This window comes from Stegostoma tigrinum, chromosome 9 (genome assembly GCF_030684315.1).
Source record: "Stegostoma tigrinum isolate sSteTig4 chromosome 9, sSteTig4.hap1, whole genome shotgun sequence".
Classification (NCBI taxonomy): domain Eukaryota; kingdom Metazoa; phylum Chordata; class Chondrichthyes; order Orectolobiformes; family Stegostomatidae; genus Stegostoma; species Stegostoma tigrinum.
The window spans coordinates 9,537,711-9,554,067 of NC_081362.1; the positions used below are offsets into that span (position 1 = coordinate 9,537,711).

Genomic DNA, 16,357 nt, shown 5'->3' on the forward strand with positions numbered 1-16,357 from the left:
TAGCCTCAGGAGGCTCCTGCACTATCTGCACCCCCTCTCCTACTTTTCATGGAGGTTACCCATCTACCTGATTGTATCTTCAGTTTATCTCCTTCCCTATAACTGCTATCTAGAACACCTGGACTCCTGTACATTCCTTAGTGCTCCTAACTGCTACTCCAACTGATCCATGTAATCTGAGAGAGTCATGGAGTAATTTTTTTTCAAAATACAGGATTTACAACCAAACTCACTTCCTGCAGACATAATCATCAATAACATGGAAACTCTCCCTAGCCTCCCACATCCAACAGGAAGAGCACATCACTCTACTAAAGACCATTTTTGCACCTTAACAATCTACAGACCCAGAAAATAGCACAGTCGTACTGCTCTAAAAAACACTGATCCAAGCTAGCTTTGTACCAATATTTCACAGTTTTAAAGTTTAATCAAGAGATGGATCTCAAGAAAGCATTTAATCAAAAAAGAACGACTCTACTCACCGTCACACATTTACAAAAAAAGAAGAAACAAACAGTAAGGTCACACCTTAAAAGCAGCCACTTAGCTGCATTCCTAATAAAGGTTTCTCCAAGGTAAGCTGTGAATTTTGCTGTTTGTTCATTCTTCTTAGAATAAACTTTGATGCCCAGATTACTTGGAATTAAACAACAAAGCAGCAGTTGTGCAGGTTTCTTTCTGAAGAAGGATGACTGGACCCGAAATATTAATTCTGATTTTTTTTCTTCACAGATGCTGCCAGACCTGCTAAGTTTTTCCAGCAACTTCTGTTTTAGTTCCTGATTTACAGAATCTGGAGTACTTCTGGTTTTTATTTATGTTTCTTTGTCTGTTTAAATCGCTTCCCAGGTGGCCACTGCCTTTGTCTTCTTTCCTCCATTTTAAATGCTCCCGTTTTGATGTTCTTTCCTCCCCAAAGTTCCAAAACAATGCTTATAATACAATAATTACTGCTCTTACAATTTGGGGAAATCAGCTCCAACACTGAAAATACCTCAAAAAATGAGCAGCTCCTACGGCCACAATTTTTTCCTACACTCCATCTTGGATTAGCCAGAATCCATCAGAATGTCCCCACTGGTGGGAATATCTTCTGAATATATATCCTGTTGAGCTACCTCAGAGTCTTCTTTGTTTCAGTAAGATCATGCCCTATTCTTCAAAATTGTGATGAGTATATACTTAACCTGGTGAGCTGTTATTGATAAGTCAACCTTTGTCTTTTTTTAAACTCAGCAATGCACTGGCACTCCCCTTGGTCCATCTTCCTAGCCAGCTGTAGACAGCTGTTTCTTCTAACTTCTTATTTAATTTGAGGACACTGGTTTGAGACTCGAGTTCCTCACCCTCAAACCCGACTTGAAATTCCAGCACACTATGGTTGTTACCCCCAACAGGATCCTTAACTATGAGATCTCTTATTAATCCGGTGTGGTTTCATCTTACTGGATCTAAACCAGTCTGTTCCAGTCTGGGCTCTATAAACCACGGGTCTAAAAATGATGCGCTTTGTAAATTTGTCCTCCCTGTTATCCTTGTCCATCTGATTTGCCCAGTCAAAATAGCATCATAGAGTCATGTAACGTGGAAACAGACCCTCTTGTCCAACCACCCCATTCCGACCATAATCCTGAACCCATACCTTCTGGCTCAGAGATAGGGACAGTACCATTGCACCACAAGAACGCTCCAGTGCACTGGTCCAAGCTGTTCCAACATGCACCGACCTGGAAAGTTCTAGCATATTTAGCTTGAATAGTGACCCATGATGATATAATCTGGTGTATGGATGCCATAGGGGCAGCATGATGGCTCAGTGGTTAGCATTGCTGCCTGGTAGCGCCAGGGACGTGGCTTTGATGCTGGCCCCGGTTGACTCTCTGTGTGGAGTTTTCCCTGTGTCTGCCTGGGTTTCCCCTGGTTGCTCCCACAATCCAAGGATGTGCAGGTTGGGTGGATTGGCCATGGAAAATACGGGGTTGCAGGGATAGGGTGGGGGATGGGTCTGGGTAGGGACACTGTGGTCTCAATGGGCCGAATGGCTTGCTTCGCACTGTGGGGATTCTATGACGAACTCTTGACTAAAAAACACCTAGTCCAACTCCTGAGTAGCTCAAGAACCGACATCCCAATCACTCAGCAAGACCTCACTCAGTTACTGAGCTATCTGTCCATGTGCTTGCACTGACCCCATACATTTAAACTGCCTGGATGGCACATGGTCTCTTAGAAAGGGGTTTGTATCCTTTCTTCCTCCCCACTCCTCTCAGTGATAGAGTTCTCTGAGGGATGGCGACTTGCACATTTTTGGTGAGGCTGGACTTGAAACGAGTGGAGATTTTGAGGGCAGTGGGTGCTGTGATGATGACCTCTGCTCTCCAAACTCCTTTAGCCTTTCAGGTGATTTCTCTCAGTTGCTCAAAAGATCCCCTGGCACAATTCGAAGGAATTTATAGGAGTCTTTTCTATGGTCCAGGTCGACGTTTATCCCTCAATCACTTCGCAATAGCAGTAGGACACTGTAGGATTTTGTTATTGGGAGAATTGGCCGTCATGTTTCCTTTGTTACGGCAGTGATTACATTTCACAATTTTACTGGTTATAAAGTGCTCTGAGATATCCTGAGACAAGCGCTCCAGAGACCCAGGTAGTGTTCCGGAGACCCCAGTTTGAATCCTGCCATGGCAGATGGTGGCATTTTCATTCAATAAAGATTTGGAATAAAGAGTCTAATAATGACTGTGAACCCATTGTCAATTGTTGTAAAAACCCATCTCGTTCACTAATGTCCTTCAGGGAAGGAAACTGCCATCCTTACCTGGTCTGGCCTACATGTGACTCCAGACCCACAGCAACATTGTTGACTCTTAGCTTTCCTCTGGGCAATTAGGGATGGGCAATAAATGCTGACCTAGCCAGTGAATTAATGAAAAAAATCCTTAATATTCTAAGGAAGGATTACTCGATCCAAACTATTAACTCTGATTTGTCTCCGCAGCCAGATCTGCTGAGCTTTTCCAGGAATTTCTGTTTGTGTTTCCTTCATGCTAAGCTTTGTAGACCATTTCTGAGAAATGTGGTAAGCTGTCATGAATTGGTACATTCTTCATAATCGTTCATATTTTGCTTCACAAGAAACACCATTGAATGTGACAAGTCTGCAAAGAAATGAAATATCTTTTCAACTTATTTTCCCTTTTGAACTTTGGAATATGTTTAGTGAAGCAAAATCTTTCATTACCTGAGGAGAACTGGAGCTGAATTCCTCCCAATACCTTTTCCTTTCGTGTATCTTGTTCTATCTGTTAGAGACACAACTGAGTGAAACCCAATTTCACACATCTCAACATATTTGGAGAAGATTTATTTTGTTCAAAGTCAAAATCTGTTTCACCATGAATCAAATTGATGCTGTGGCTGGTGCATATGCACTTACATTAGTGTATAACTCTCCTAAACCGGAACATTTATCAAATTATATCTCCATCCATTATTAATGCAGCTTCGAAACTACATCTATCACCTTGGGTGACTTCCACACATGAATACAGAAAGATTGGAAGGTTCTCTTTGGTAAATGTGTCTCCCTATTTTCATCAACATTTTCTGGGGCTACATTTATATTATTTTGTTCACCCTTTCAAAATGAACAACTTCACATTTTCTCAAAATATATTTATTTGCTAACTCTTTTGCCCACTTGCGTAACCTATCAATGTCTTTCCGTGTACTGTTTGTGTCCCCTCACAACCTGATTTTCCAAGATGTTGCTTGGCCTGCTGTGTTCATCCAGCTCCACACTTTGTTATCTCAGATTCTCCAGCATCTGCAGTTCCCATTATCTCTGATTTTCCATCTGTTATTGCGTCATCTGCAGAACTGGCTACAGTACCTCCCTTCCTCCAAGTCATTAATAAGTATTGTAAACAGTTGTAATCCCTCTGACTTGCTCTTCTAGCCATAGGTAGTGGCTCGTCCAGTTCAGATGTGGTCAATGGTATCACTAGGATGTTGAAGTCAGGCCAAAGGAAGCAGATCAGACCTGCACACTCAACTTCCTCTCGTCTATGCAATCAGCAGTGTACTGAATCAACCAAAGGTTTGGGGTTACTCCTGCATGGACAACTTGCTTGAAGTGTGGCTGTATGAATTTCTTATTTCCAAATATTCGTGAACGTATATTTGTTTCTCTTTAGCGTTGGCATGTCAGTAAGCAATGATGTACTTTGCTGTCAACATGAGAGTTAAACGTTAACCATGTAGGAGTACAGAGTGCAGTGTATTGTGGTGCACTGGCAGACTGCATTTGCCTGCAACATGACCCCAACTGGAAAAAATGCTGAGCAAACCAGTATGCATTAATGATTTTGAGCAACATGCAAAGAACATTCTTCCTAAAGCAGTGTATGATTATTACCGTTCAGGAGCAGATGAACAACAAACATTAATGGACAACGTGGCTGCTTTCTCAAGGTATTTTTGGGCATTAACTTAGCACTGAACATCTTTATTGATTGTGTGAACCTGACAATGTTATGTGTCTGAGGAAAAAAAAATCACTCCGTTAAACGCAAGGCACTTAGAGAATAAACATAAGGAAATATTCAACAGATAAAACTACTCGCATTTTGAGTCCATCAGTCTGCTTGAGCATGCAAATGTACATAATGATATTTTATACGTTGGATAGAAATGGCTGTTTTTCTACACTAGTGGGTGCTCCATGACAATGTATGACATTGTTCTGAACTTAAACATGGGTACCGCCTGTTTCATGCATCATCAAAGCCTGTTGCTTTGGTAAGATGTTGGCCGGAATAATTTCATGTGTAGACATTAAAATGGTTTGGTTGCAATTATCCCCAGATTGTGCATTGCTGACTGTTTTGCTCAATAGTTTAGTTTGACTTTGGTCAGGTACTGAGGGATCTTTCTCTGTTTGGTTGCTGAATGTAGCCCCTTTCAAATATCTGGCAGTGGGAGAAAAATTAATATTTTATTCAGGACAATAAGAGTTGATCCTGCAATTGTGAATAAAGTACAAGCACAGTGTCAAAAAAGAGAGCAAATTAAAATTCAGAAAAACCACAGAACAGGAGCCTGATGCTGTTCCTCTCAAGGTCCCATATCAATTTAGCCTTTCCAAAATATTGTTAAACCATTTTCTTTTCCTGCTCCTTTGCTCAAGCTACCTCAAGCTTCAGGAAAATTTTGTATAATTGTTCCTGAGAGTGCTGATGGCTGAATCTTTGTTCCCAGCAATATTACTAGGTGCTAATTTATGCTCTCGATTTTGTCTCATTGGTGGGCTTGCCAGGGTTTTGAGCCAGCGATCCTCTCCCCCAACTGCTTAAGCGTTCTTTCCCCTTGGATTCTATGGCGTTGTCAACAGCCTTTCGAACAGATCTGGTCCAGTTCGCTGTTGCCACTGGGTCAGAAAGTTGCAGGTCCAAGGACCACTCCAGAGGCTTCTGGATTACAATGGTGCTGGCAACACAATGCAGTGCAAAGGAAGAGATATTAAACCACATTTCTGCCTGCCCACTCAGAAGAACAGTAAAGATCCGTGCACACTATTTCACAGGAGAGCAGAGGAGGTCAATATCTACCCCTTGATCAGCATTGTAAAGTTGGCTGATCTGTTTTTTTTTGGATGAGCTTGCAATAGAACATAGAACATTACAGCACAGTACAGGCCCTTCGGCCCTCGATGTTGTGCCGACCTGTCATACCGATCTCAAGCCCATCCAACCTACACTATTCCATGTACGTCCATATGTTTATCCAATGACGACTTAAATCTACTTAAAGTTGGCAAATCTACTACAGTTGCAGGCAAAGCGTTCCATACCTTTACTACTCTCTGAGTAAAGAAACTACCTCTGACATCTGTCCTATATCTTTCACCCCTCAATTTAAAGCTATGCCCCCTCGTGCTCGCCATTGCCATCCTCGGAAAAAGGCTCTCCCTATCCAACCTATCTAACCCTCTGATTATCTTATATGTCTCAATTAAGTCACCTCTCAACCTTCTTCTCTCTAATGAAAACAGCCTCAAGTCCCTCAGCCTTTCCTCGTAAGACCTTCCCTCCATACCAGGCAACATCCTAGTAAATCTCCTCTGCACCCTTTCCAAAGCTTCCACATCCTTCTTATAATGCGGTGACCAGAACTGTACACAATACTTCAAGTGCGGCCGCACCAGAGTACAGCTGCAGTATAATCTCTTGGTTCCAGAACGCAATCCCTCTATTATTAAAAGCTAAAACACTGTATGCCTTCTTAATAGCCCTGTCAACCTGGGAGCAAGCTGTTCAACACTCTGGCCTCCTCCATCATAAAGTTCAGTCACTGCTGATTTTTCTTGCCCTTCCTAAACAAAACAAAAGCTCTTCCCAGTTTCTCGCTGGACTTATTGAGTATCTCTGGCAATTTCTGATTTGATTTTGTTCTCCTTTTGAGTTTCCATGCCTTGATTCACTCCCGTACCACTAACAAAAATGTTGAAATTGTTGCCGTGTTTTCTATAAAATCTGTACCGCCCTCATCCGCTAATCTCTGTGGTCCAACGCCCAGAGAATGCCTGGCTTTCTAGAAATCTAAGATGCCCTGTGCTTTGCTGGCCAAAAGGATTTTGGTGCTGCCTCAGAGTGGATTTTTCAATCAGCTCATGGAGATGATAACACTGACAAAGGTGTTGGCGTTGCAGAAGGATCATTCAGCCAACATGGAGAATGCCGGAGAAACTCAGCAGGCCTGGCTGCATCTGTGGAGAGAGAAACAGAGTTCAAGTTTCAAGACCTGTATGACTCTTCAGAATTTATAAACACGGAAGCATCAGAAATAGAAGCAAGTGTAGGCCATTCTGCATTTTGATCCTGCTCTGCCATTCAAAATGATCACAGCTGATCATTCAGCTTGGTTCCCACTTTCTGTCCATAGCCTCAGACCCCTTTAGCCCTAGGATCTGTATCTAACTCATCAGATCTTTCAGGAGGCTGTGAGGTGACCATTCAAAAGATATGCTGCTTTTCCTTAGGTTTGCCCTGGTGTTTTATTTCAGATACGCAGGAGCAGGGTATGTACAGAGTTCTGATTCATGAACAAAACAAGCAAAACCCTGTGGGCGCTGGGAATCTGAAATAAAAACAGAAAGTGTCCGAGAAACTCAGCAGGTTGGGTAGCATCTGTTGAGAGAGAAACAGAGTTAATGTTTCAAACCCGGAGTGAGTATCCTTCGGATTTCTGTTTTTGTCTCTGCACAATGGTGTGTTGCGTGGAGTTCTAGTTTCCCTGCTAAAGGAATAATGTTGTAAAATGTGAAAGAGCTCAGAATAGATTTACAAGGATGTTTCCAGACTTAGACGGTTTGAGCTACGGGGAAAGGCTGAATAGGCTGGGGCTATTTTCCCTGGAGTGTCGGCGGCTGAGGGTTGACCACATAGAGGTTTATAAAATCATGATGGGAATGTATAGGGTACACAGACAAAAGTCTTCTCCCCAGGGCAGGAGAGTCCAAAACTAGAGAGAATAGGTTGAAGGTGAGAGGGGAAAGATTTAAAAAGGAATCTAAGGGGCAATTCTATCACACAGAGGGTGGTGTGTGTATGGAATGAGCTGCCAGAGGAAGTGGTGGAGGCTGGTGCAATTAAAACATGTAAAATGCATCTGGATGGGTACATGAACAGGAAGGATTTAGAAGGATGTAGGCCAAATGCTGGTAAATGGGACTAGATTTATTTAGGATGGTCAGTGTGGGCAAATTGGGCTGAAGGGTCTGTTTACATGCTATACGTGTCTATGGCTCTATGGCTGCCCGAGCTGCTGGGTTTCTCCAGCACTTCTCTGTTTTTAACGCTTTAACTTCTCTGCTGTGAGACCTTTCCAGAAGGGTGCAGAGTCATTTCCCATATCTGCAAACCTGCTATTCATCATTTCAACAAGCAGTTTAACAATGGCCTATACCTCAGGGCATTGATGCTAAGATCTCCAACTGCACATTTTCCCACAGGGCGCTGATGAGTCAGAATGAAAGAGGTTTGAGAATTCCCTCAGTGGCTGACTTCCCTTGTAGCCAGAGGTTGTTGACTGCTGATTGTGCAGCTGTCAGAGTCTTATGGAAACAGCCAACTATGTTTCCTTATGAGAAACGAATTCATGGGTTGTTAGTAATCACTGCCGTGGCATGCTACAGCTCATCACTTATCCTTCACCAACCAACCATTCCGTCACTTGATAAGGTGAAAGTGCCTGCTAGGGGAATAAGGACTAACCTCTCCAATCAACACTCATTGTGATTTTCTGTTTCCCTAACAGCTCTGCATAACCAGGCTATGTTATCTCAGGAGGATAATGATCAAACGTGCGACTAGGCTCCTCAAACAGTGCTTTTGGTGCCAAGCTCAGTGAGGGCGATCGCTTTGGCATGGCCTACAGAATCTGAAATGTAGTGGTAGTGTTTTGCATGAAGTGGAACTATCTGAAGAGGAGCGCACATGGAGGATGGTAGGGCAGCAGGAAGTGGGACTGCTCTATCTGACGATGAAGGCTTGAATGGAGAATATGTTGCAATTGGGGATAGCAAGAATTACTCAGTAGCTTTGGCTAAACTATTGTCCTGAAATGTTACACAATCTGTCTCCAACATAAACACTCCTTGTTACATCCTGCATTACTCCATTCTTTAGAACTTTGGATATGTCTATCTAACTGCATAAGGCAGCCTAACAATGTAGGCTCATAGGCCCAAATGGAGCCTCCCTTGTGACTCAGGCAAAAAAAACACTTTTGAAGGAACTATTACTTAATGTCAAAATGAATAATTCTCTTGAACTCATTGTTCAACCAAATATCAGTCCTTATTGTCAGTCTTCAGTGTTTTTCGGTAGCCCCACTGCAACAATGAGATGGCCCCTCAATGATATTGCCACTGAAGTGGCCACAGAAGGAGGCTATTTGGCCCTTAGTATCCATGCTGCCTGAAAAGATGCTATCCAAATCATGTCCTTTCCTACTGTTGGACCATGGACTTGTGACTCAGCGTCTTTAATAATATCCAACCACCTATGAGACAAATGTTTTCAGGGAAACTTGCAGCTCCCTTTGCTTGGCCTCCAACATACTTCACCATTAAGAGGCATTATTCAGTCCAAGAAGGAATGTAAAATGAAATATGCTTCCCTTGCCTGCTCACTGACCTGTACAAACTGATCCATCTCCAATCAGACAGGAGATGTGAAGCAATTGTTTTAGCTATGCTTCTTTGGAATGAAGTTATTTGCTCTTCAATTCCAATGTTGTCATCTTCATCTAAAAAAAATTGCGAGCATGTTCCTCTGATAGTCAAGCAGCAATTGTGAAATGAAATCAGGAACCTAAACAAAGTTGTGCAAAAAGCTCAGCAGGTCCGGCAGCATCCGTGGCATAGAAAACAGAATTAACGTTTCGGGTCCAGTGACCCTTCCTCAGAACTGGAGGAAGCGTCACCAGATCCGAAATGTCAACTCTGTTTTCTCCTCCACTGATGCTGCCAGACCTGCTGAGCTTTTCCAGCAACTTTGTTTAGGTTCCTGATTTACAGCATCCACAGTTCTTTTGGTTTTTGTGAAATGAAACCATCTTACAAATAGCCGTTGCCTGCAATATAGTTGCTGCTTTATTATCGGATTATTGCAGGGTTTTAATACCATGGGCTGCCAAACTCTTGGGTAGAGACCATGTTGTTTAACAAAATGTTTTTTTACCAGTATATTCCGATTTATTCCTGCACAGGTGAGCAGGCTGACTTGGGAAACATAACTCAGCATTCACAGTTGTTTCTTGAAGCAGAAACAGTCTATTTTGTGACATCTAGTGGGCCCAGTTCCAACTGACTGTCATTCACTTCCAGAAGAGGAACACAATCTGGTGAACACATCTCTATCACATCTCCTCGGCTGGTCAAGGAGGAAGCAGCGGCACAGGTCACTGGCATTCTGATGTGGAGGTGCTGGCATTGGACTGGGGGTGGACAAGGCCAGAAGTCACCTGACACAGGTCCAACAGGTTTATTTGAAAACACAAGCTTTCTGAGTATTGCTCCTTTGTCAGGAGAAGTGAAGAGAAGCACACAGACGCAGAATTTATAGGGAGAGAGATCAATAGGCAGAGGGATGAAAAGATCATATGAGCGGCGTGAGTGGAGTATAAATGGGCTGAATAATAGGCCTCTGCAGATGATCAAAAGTATCAGAAGGAATGACCTATAATCCAATTAATTGAGGTCGAGAGATAATTACAAAAAAAAATAAAAATAAGGCGGTGCTGGAGCACCCCTTGTAGTTGAGCTTTACATCATTTCTCACTCTCTTATCTGTCTTCTTAAATGGAGTCTACACTCACTATTGAGCTGCTGACACTTTACTCACACCATCTGACACTTTTGATCATCTGCACAGACTCACTATTCAGCCTGTTGACACTCCACTCATGCTATTTGTATGATCCTTTCACCTCTCTGCCTATTGATCTATCTGCCTATAAATTCTGTGCCTGGGTAATTTTTTTTTGCTTGTTCTGACGAAGGAGCAGCGCTCCGAAAGCTTGCAATGTCAAATAAACCTGTTGGATTGTAACCTTGGTATCGAGTGACTGCTGGCATTCTGAACATTGCTAGAGACCAGGCTCTTGCTCATCCCTTAGTAGAAGATGATCCTGTGTCCTCCTGCCAACGCATAGACAATCACAGGAACGGCAGGCAGGTTTGCCGGAAACATTCGGGAAGCTGAATTGAACGTTGGAGGAGTACATCAAGAGTATCAATACTCTGCTCCAGCACGTGTCTCACAAAAACACAAGTTTCTGGAAAAGCTCAGCAGGTCTGGCGGCGTCTGTGAAGAAAAAAATTCAGGGTTAACGTTTCGGGTCCGGTGACCCTTATTCACCGGACCCGAAACGTTAATTCTTGATTTTTTTTCTTCACAGACGCCGCCAGACCTGCTGAGCTTTCCCAGAAACTTCTGTTTTTGTTCCTAATTTACAACATCTGCAGTTCTTTGGGTTTTTATCCAAAACATGTGTGTGTCTGCCCCACTCCATGAGCAGCTTAGTGGTTGCCATAGAAAACCAGGTCCAGCAGAATTCCGAGCAGCTGCTAGAAGTACACAGATACACCATTCCACTGCACAGCTATTCTGAACTGTTTATTTCTTTATTGTTCTAATTGTTTTCCACTAAGAATTTGTACTTAAGAATCTGAACCTAGGTACTTTTGTGCCTAAGATGGTGATGTACTAAACTAATCTTTCATCCTATTTGGCCTCTTGAGGTTAGCATACTTCCTGAGTCTCTTGTAGATTTACGCAGTCACTCTCTCTCACTGGCTCTGTCTCTGGGTCAACGAAGATCTCTCTCTCTCGTTGGCCAGCCTGTCCCCTCAGACCATTCCAAGAGCGAAGTCTGCAGGTGAACTCTGCTCTTTTATACCTTTTGGATGTTTTTCTGGAACTTTCTATAGCTCTCGCCCACCAGGGAGATACATTTAATAGTTTGAAACAAGGGTCAGCCATTTAGATGGCACGGTACTTTTAGTTTTTTTGTGTAGCAGGACCCTGTGCCTTTCTGTCTTGGGCTGTCCTTTGGTTAGTGGATGGGTTGTTGGGAGGATGTGTGTCAAGAATAACTGTTGCCTTTTATGTAACGCCATTAGCACGCTGCTGTGTTTGCAGTGTGTCTGGTGTGTGAGTTTGATGATTTCAGCGTTTCACTTGGCCAGTATGTACTCAATGCACCCAGCATCCCTTGCATTTTGGCCAAGTTAGCAATCTATCTGCATTTAGCAGCCAGGAGGCTGCTACACATGTAAGCCATATCAGGTCAGGAGGTCAGCTTTCCTTCCTTAAAGTACATTAGTGAGCCAACAATGTTCTGCAACAAACTGGTATTTATGGGTCATTTGCACTTTGTTTAACAGTGTATTTATTACTTCTGCATCAGCCCTGATAGATTTGCATTCATGCTAACTTGTTTCGGTCACTGCTTGATTTAGTTTCCTTTCAGTCCTTCTGAGGAAAAGTATTGGCAACCTCCCAGAAGGGGAAATCAGTAGAGTGAAGCTGATGCCAAGCACCCTCTTGAGTAACCCATGGTACTTGAGCCTAATAGCATTTCTAACTCTTTTATCTGCTTTCTTAGATGGAGTCTACGCCCTCGTGTGCTCAGAGATGTGTCAAAAGTAGATTTATCGGTGACTTTCTTGGGTCAGAGATTTAACATGCCCATTTGTGTTTCTGCCACTGCCATGCAAAGGATGGCACACCCAGAAGGCGAAGTGGCGACAGTGAGAGGTAATCATCGTTGTTGTCAGCTCAGTTATTTTCTAAGTGACTTGCATTGTAACCCTTGCTCGTTACATAACTGTTTCCTTCACACGTTGTCAATGATCCAATTGGAGCATGCTGAACCTCTAGGTCTGCCTTGGTTGACCCGAAATTGTTTCTAGAGCAGCTCACCCATAACAGCCAAAGATCTCATAGAACTTCTGACACAATGGCGTCCAGCACAGATGGAGTTTCCGCACCATTGTTTGTACTTGTTTTCAAAACAAAAATCACACACTGGCTACCAGGCCTATCCTCAAAACTAGTCACAGATTATCCTGCGCAGGGTGAATTTCTGTAATAAGCATTTAATAAAATGACAGTGTAAGAGGTAAAAGTAGAGTGACCATACAGTAAGTGGAGTTCGCTGTGCCATTCATAAGATTATCTAATCTTTGTCCTTGATTCCACTTAACTGCTTGCTCTTTGTAACCGAGGTAACAAGGTGTGGGGCTGGATGAACACAGCAGGCCAAGCAGCATCTTAGGAGCACAAAAGCTGACGTTTTGGGCCTGGACTCTTCATCAGAAAAGGGTTTCCAAAACATCAGCTTTTGTGCTCCTGAGATGCTGCTGGGCCTGCTGTGTTCATCCAGCCTCACATTTTATTATCTTGGATTCTCCAGCATCTGCAGTTCCCATTATCTGTGTCTTTGTAATCCTTGACTTGTCTGTAGTTCAAAAAATCCATCTCAGCCTTTTGTATGTTCAATGTTCCTGCGTGATTAACTACCCTCTTGCGTAGGGAATTCTGAAAATTCATGACCCTCCGAGAGAAGAAGTATCCCTTGCCTCCCATTTGTTTTTATGAAATCAGACTTGGAGAGACCCTTGAAAAGAAACTTATTTATAGACCCAAACACATCTTTGCTTTCAAACATTAGATGTGTTCTTTTTTAATTTATGAAAAGACAGATCAATGCATACCAATGAAACTACTATAGGCTTCTTAAACAAAAACCATTGTCGTTTAAAATCAGATTACACAGATGAGACACATCCATTGAAAATCGATATGTCTTGTGCAAATTTACAGCCATATTAAACAAAGCTGCGCTCAGTTGCTACTTTTAGATACCTTTAGATCTGTGTGCTATCAGTCTTCCCACTTGGATATTTACGTGAAGATAAATAACTCAAAATATTTATTGCCTCTATACACATGCAGTTGCAAGTCCTTTTTGCATCTCTAATACTTTTCATGTTTGCTTTCCATCTCCTGTTATTAAAGTAGCATTGAAGCGTTTTTTGTACTATTAATCATTGCCTTAGCAGATCTACATTTTTCACACTTTCCATTTGGCCGTGTAATTACATTCATTGATCTGGATTTTGTGGTTGAAATAAGCGTGCGGCTATCAGCACTTCCTATCATCAAAGTGTAACTTGGACACCAGGATGGTATGTGTGCAGTAAAGTGTTGAAGGTTGTTGTCTAAGGTCCAAGCTTCCGAAAACCTGCATCTCCTTCATCATTTAATTACGTAGAATACCATAATGCTCCTCATCTAATTGATAGCCTTGCAGAAAGATCTTATCCATACCAGCGTATACCAATCCCTTTTAACAACATCAAATTTTAAATACTGCCAAATAATCTCTCTGTCTCTGGAAATTGAATTGTCAAATGTGGTGTCTCATTCCAGTCATTATTTCATTCTCTTTGTTTTATTTTCTGTGTCTGATTTAGCTCTGACTTCACTGTAAGGAATGTGGACTGAACAGCTAAAATTGTTGCTTTTCAGACAGCTCCCAGGTACCCGATAGAGAAAGTTGTGGTTTTTGTATTCTTGCTTGATGGCAAATTCCAGTACGAAAGCTCGTGGAGAGTTTCCGGGCAAATATCTCTCCAGTCTGAAACACTCTCTGCCAATCACAAAGTAGCCCAGTCATATTTTTGTGTGATTCCATATAGCCAAACACCAACGCCACTTCTCCGCGCCCACGCCCCCAACGCTCCCCCCCACCCCCACACCATCTTTCTTTCTACAAGACTTGAGAGGTCATTTTTCTTTTCATGTGGCCACTGACCTGTGTGGAGTCGTGCTTACGTAGTACCAATGGTTAAGTACACATTCTGTGTGCTCAGGGCTGTTTGTTCAAAGAATTTCTGCTGACACTGTGCTCAAGTGTTGGACAACAGCCTACAATCCTTTGATTTTGAAATTTCCCTATTGATTAGAGCACTTGGAGTTATAAATAAATACAGAATGCTTTGGTGGCAATTTTGACTTGAGACCAGATGGATGCTGTTGATTGATCCATGCACGTCATTCTGAATGTGAATTCCATTTACTTCAATGGGAACAGGAATCTGGAGACAACTCTAATTAGTATTGCCTCTCTCACACAATCAACTAAAGTCAGCTAAAGGAATAAGAATCCACAACGGCTTAAATTAGCCTTCAGAATCATAGAGTCATAGAGTTGTACAGTGTAGAAACAGACCCTTCATCCAATCATCTGTGCTGACCAGGTATCCTGAATTAATCTAGTCCCAATTGCCAGCATTTGGCCCATGTCGCTCCAAACCCTTGTTATTCAGATACTCATCGAGATGCCTTTTAAGTGTTGTAATTGTACCAGCCTCCACCACTTCCTCTGGCAGCTCATTCCATACACACACCACACTCTGGATGAAAACGTTGCCCCGAGGTCCTTTTTAAGGTTTCCGCTCTCACCTTAAATCTATGCCCTCAAGTTTTGGGCTCTCCCACCCCTGGGGAAAGACCTTGTCTATTTATCTTGTTCATGCACCTCATGATTTTAGATACCTCTATCAGGTCACCCTTCACTCCCACTGACTCTCCAGGGAAAATAGCCCCAGCTTATTAAGTCTCTCCCTATAGCTCACATCCTCCAACATTGGCAACATTCTGGCAAATCCTTTCTGCACCCTTTCAAGTTTAACAATGCCAGAGATATTGTTGTTCCATAGTCAATAAAACTTCTCAGATCTACAAGAAAAGATACCTAGACTGGAATGGATGAGTCAGACAACCATTTGTCTTCTATAAAATCAGAATTGTATGGCATGTTCATTGTTGCTGGGTTGAAATCCTGCAGCTCCCTTCCATGCAGCACTATAGATGAACCTACACCACACAGACTGCAGTAGTTCCAGAAGGTAGCTCACCATCACCATCTCAAGGGCAGATAGAGGAGGGCAGTAAATACTGGTATTGCTGGTGATCCCTCCATTCAAGAAGAGTTTGCAAAAAGCCTGCACATGCTGTGATACATTGAGTTTCTCAGTTTTCAGTTGTGATTTTCAGGTCGCAAAATCCAGCAAAGATTGGTGCACGGTAGTTCGGTCAGAATGGGAACTCTGTTTGATGTGGATCTGTAACAGAGTAGCCAGCAAGTTTACATGATGAACTTTTGATTATAATTTGTAAATGTTTCTTTATGAAGTTTCATTTGTCAGCACTGTATTAAATGAGAGCTGAAACTGATTTTAAGCCAAAAAACTAAGCCAGAAAAAGTGCGGGGGGAGAATGAAAGAAATTTGAGTAAGTGAGACTAAACACCCAGATCAAAAAGTAAAACAGAAGTTAAATCTTCAATTAAAAGGCGAAACAATGACACCCCATACCTGCTGAGGAAAGTTGCCAGTGCCAGAGGGGTTGTTCCACAGATAGTAAGATATGTCAGACTTTTATAAAAGGTACTTAGAGTGGTATGAGCAAACATTTGTCTGTGGCTGTCTCGTCATATCTAGAATAGCATTGCAAGATCTTCTTCACTTTTATACGTTTGGAAGAGAAAGCGACTCCAAATGCTGTAAGCCAGGAACTGCTCCTTATGGAATGCTGCTCTGCTGGGAATCCCTGGGAGATGGCTAACAAGAAGGGAAAGTCACTGATACGGCCGTGGAGATCCTGGTGGATTGGGTGGTGGAGAGGAGGACCATCGTCCTTCCTCAGGGCTGACAAAAGAAGCCAAGGTCCCCAGACATTGCCAGCCTGGTTATGTTTATGGTCAGCTATGCTGCAAGAAA

The 16,357-nt window shown here is 42.6% G+C and overlaps 1 protein-coding gene across 1 annotated transcript in view; it reads left to right on the forward strand.

Annotated features, from left to right (window-relative positions):
* The first annotated feature begins 4,001 nt into the window (after positions 1-4,001).
* Positions 4,002-16,357, forward strand: part of hao1 (hydroxyacid oxidase (glycolate oxidase) 1) — a 45,146-nt gene continuing 32,790 nt past the window's right edge. Inside the window, exons 1-2 of the mRNA XM_048535560.2 lie at positions 4,002-4,476; positions 12,175-12,326. Coding sequence (XP_048391517.1) covers positions 4,340-4,476; positions 12,175-12,326 — 289 coding nt within the window. The 5' untranslated portion in view covers positions 4,002-4,339. The remainder of the gene's footprint in view (positions 4,477-12,174; positions 12,327-16,357) is intronic.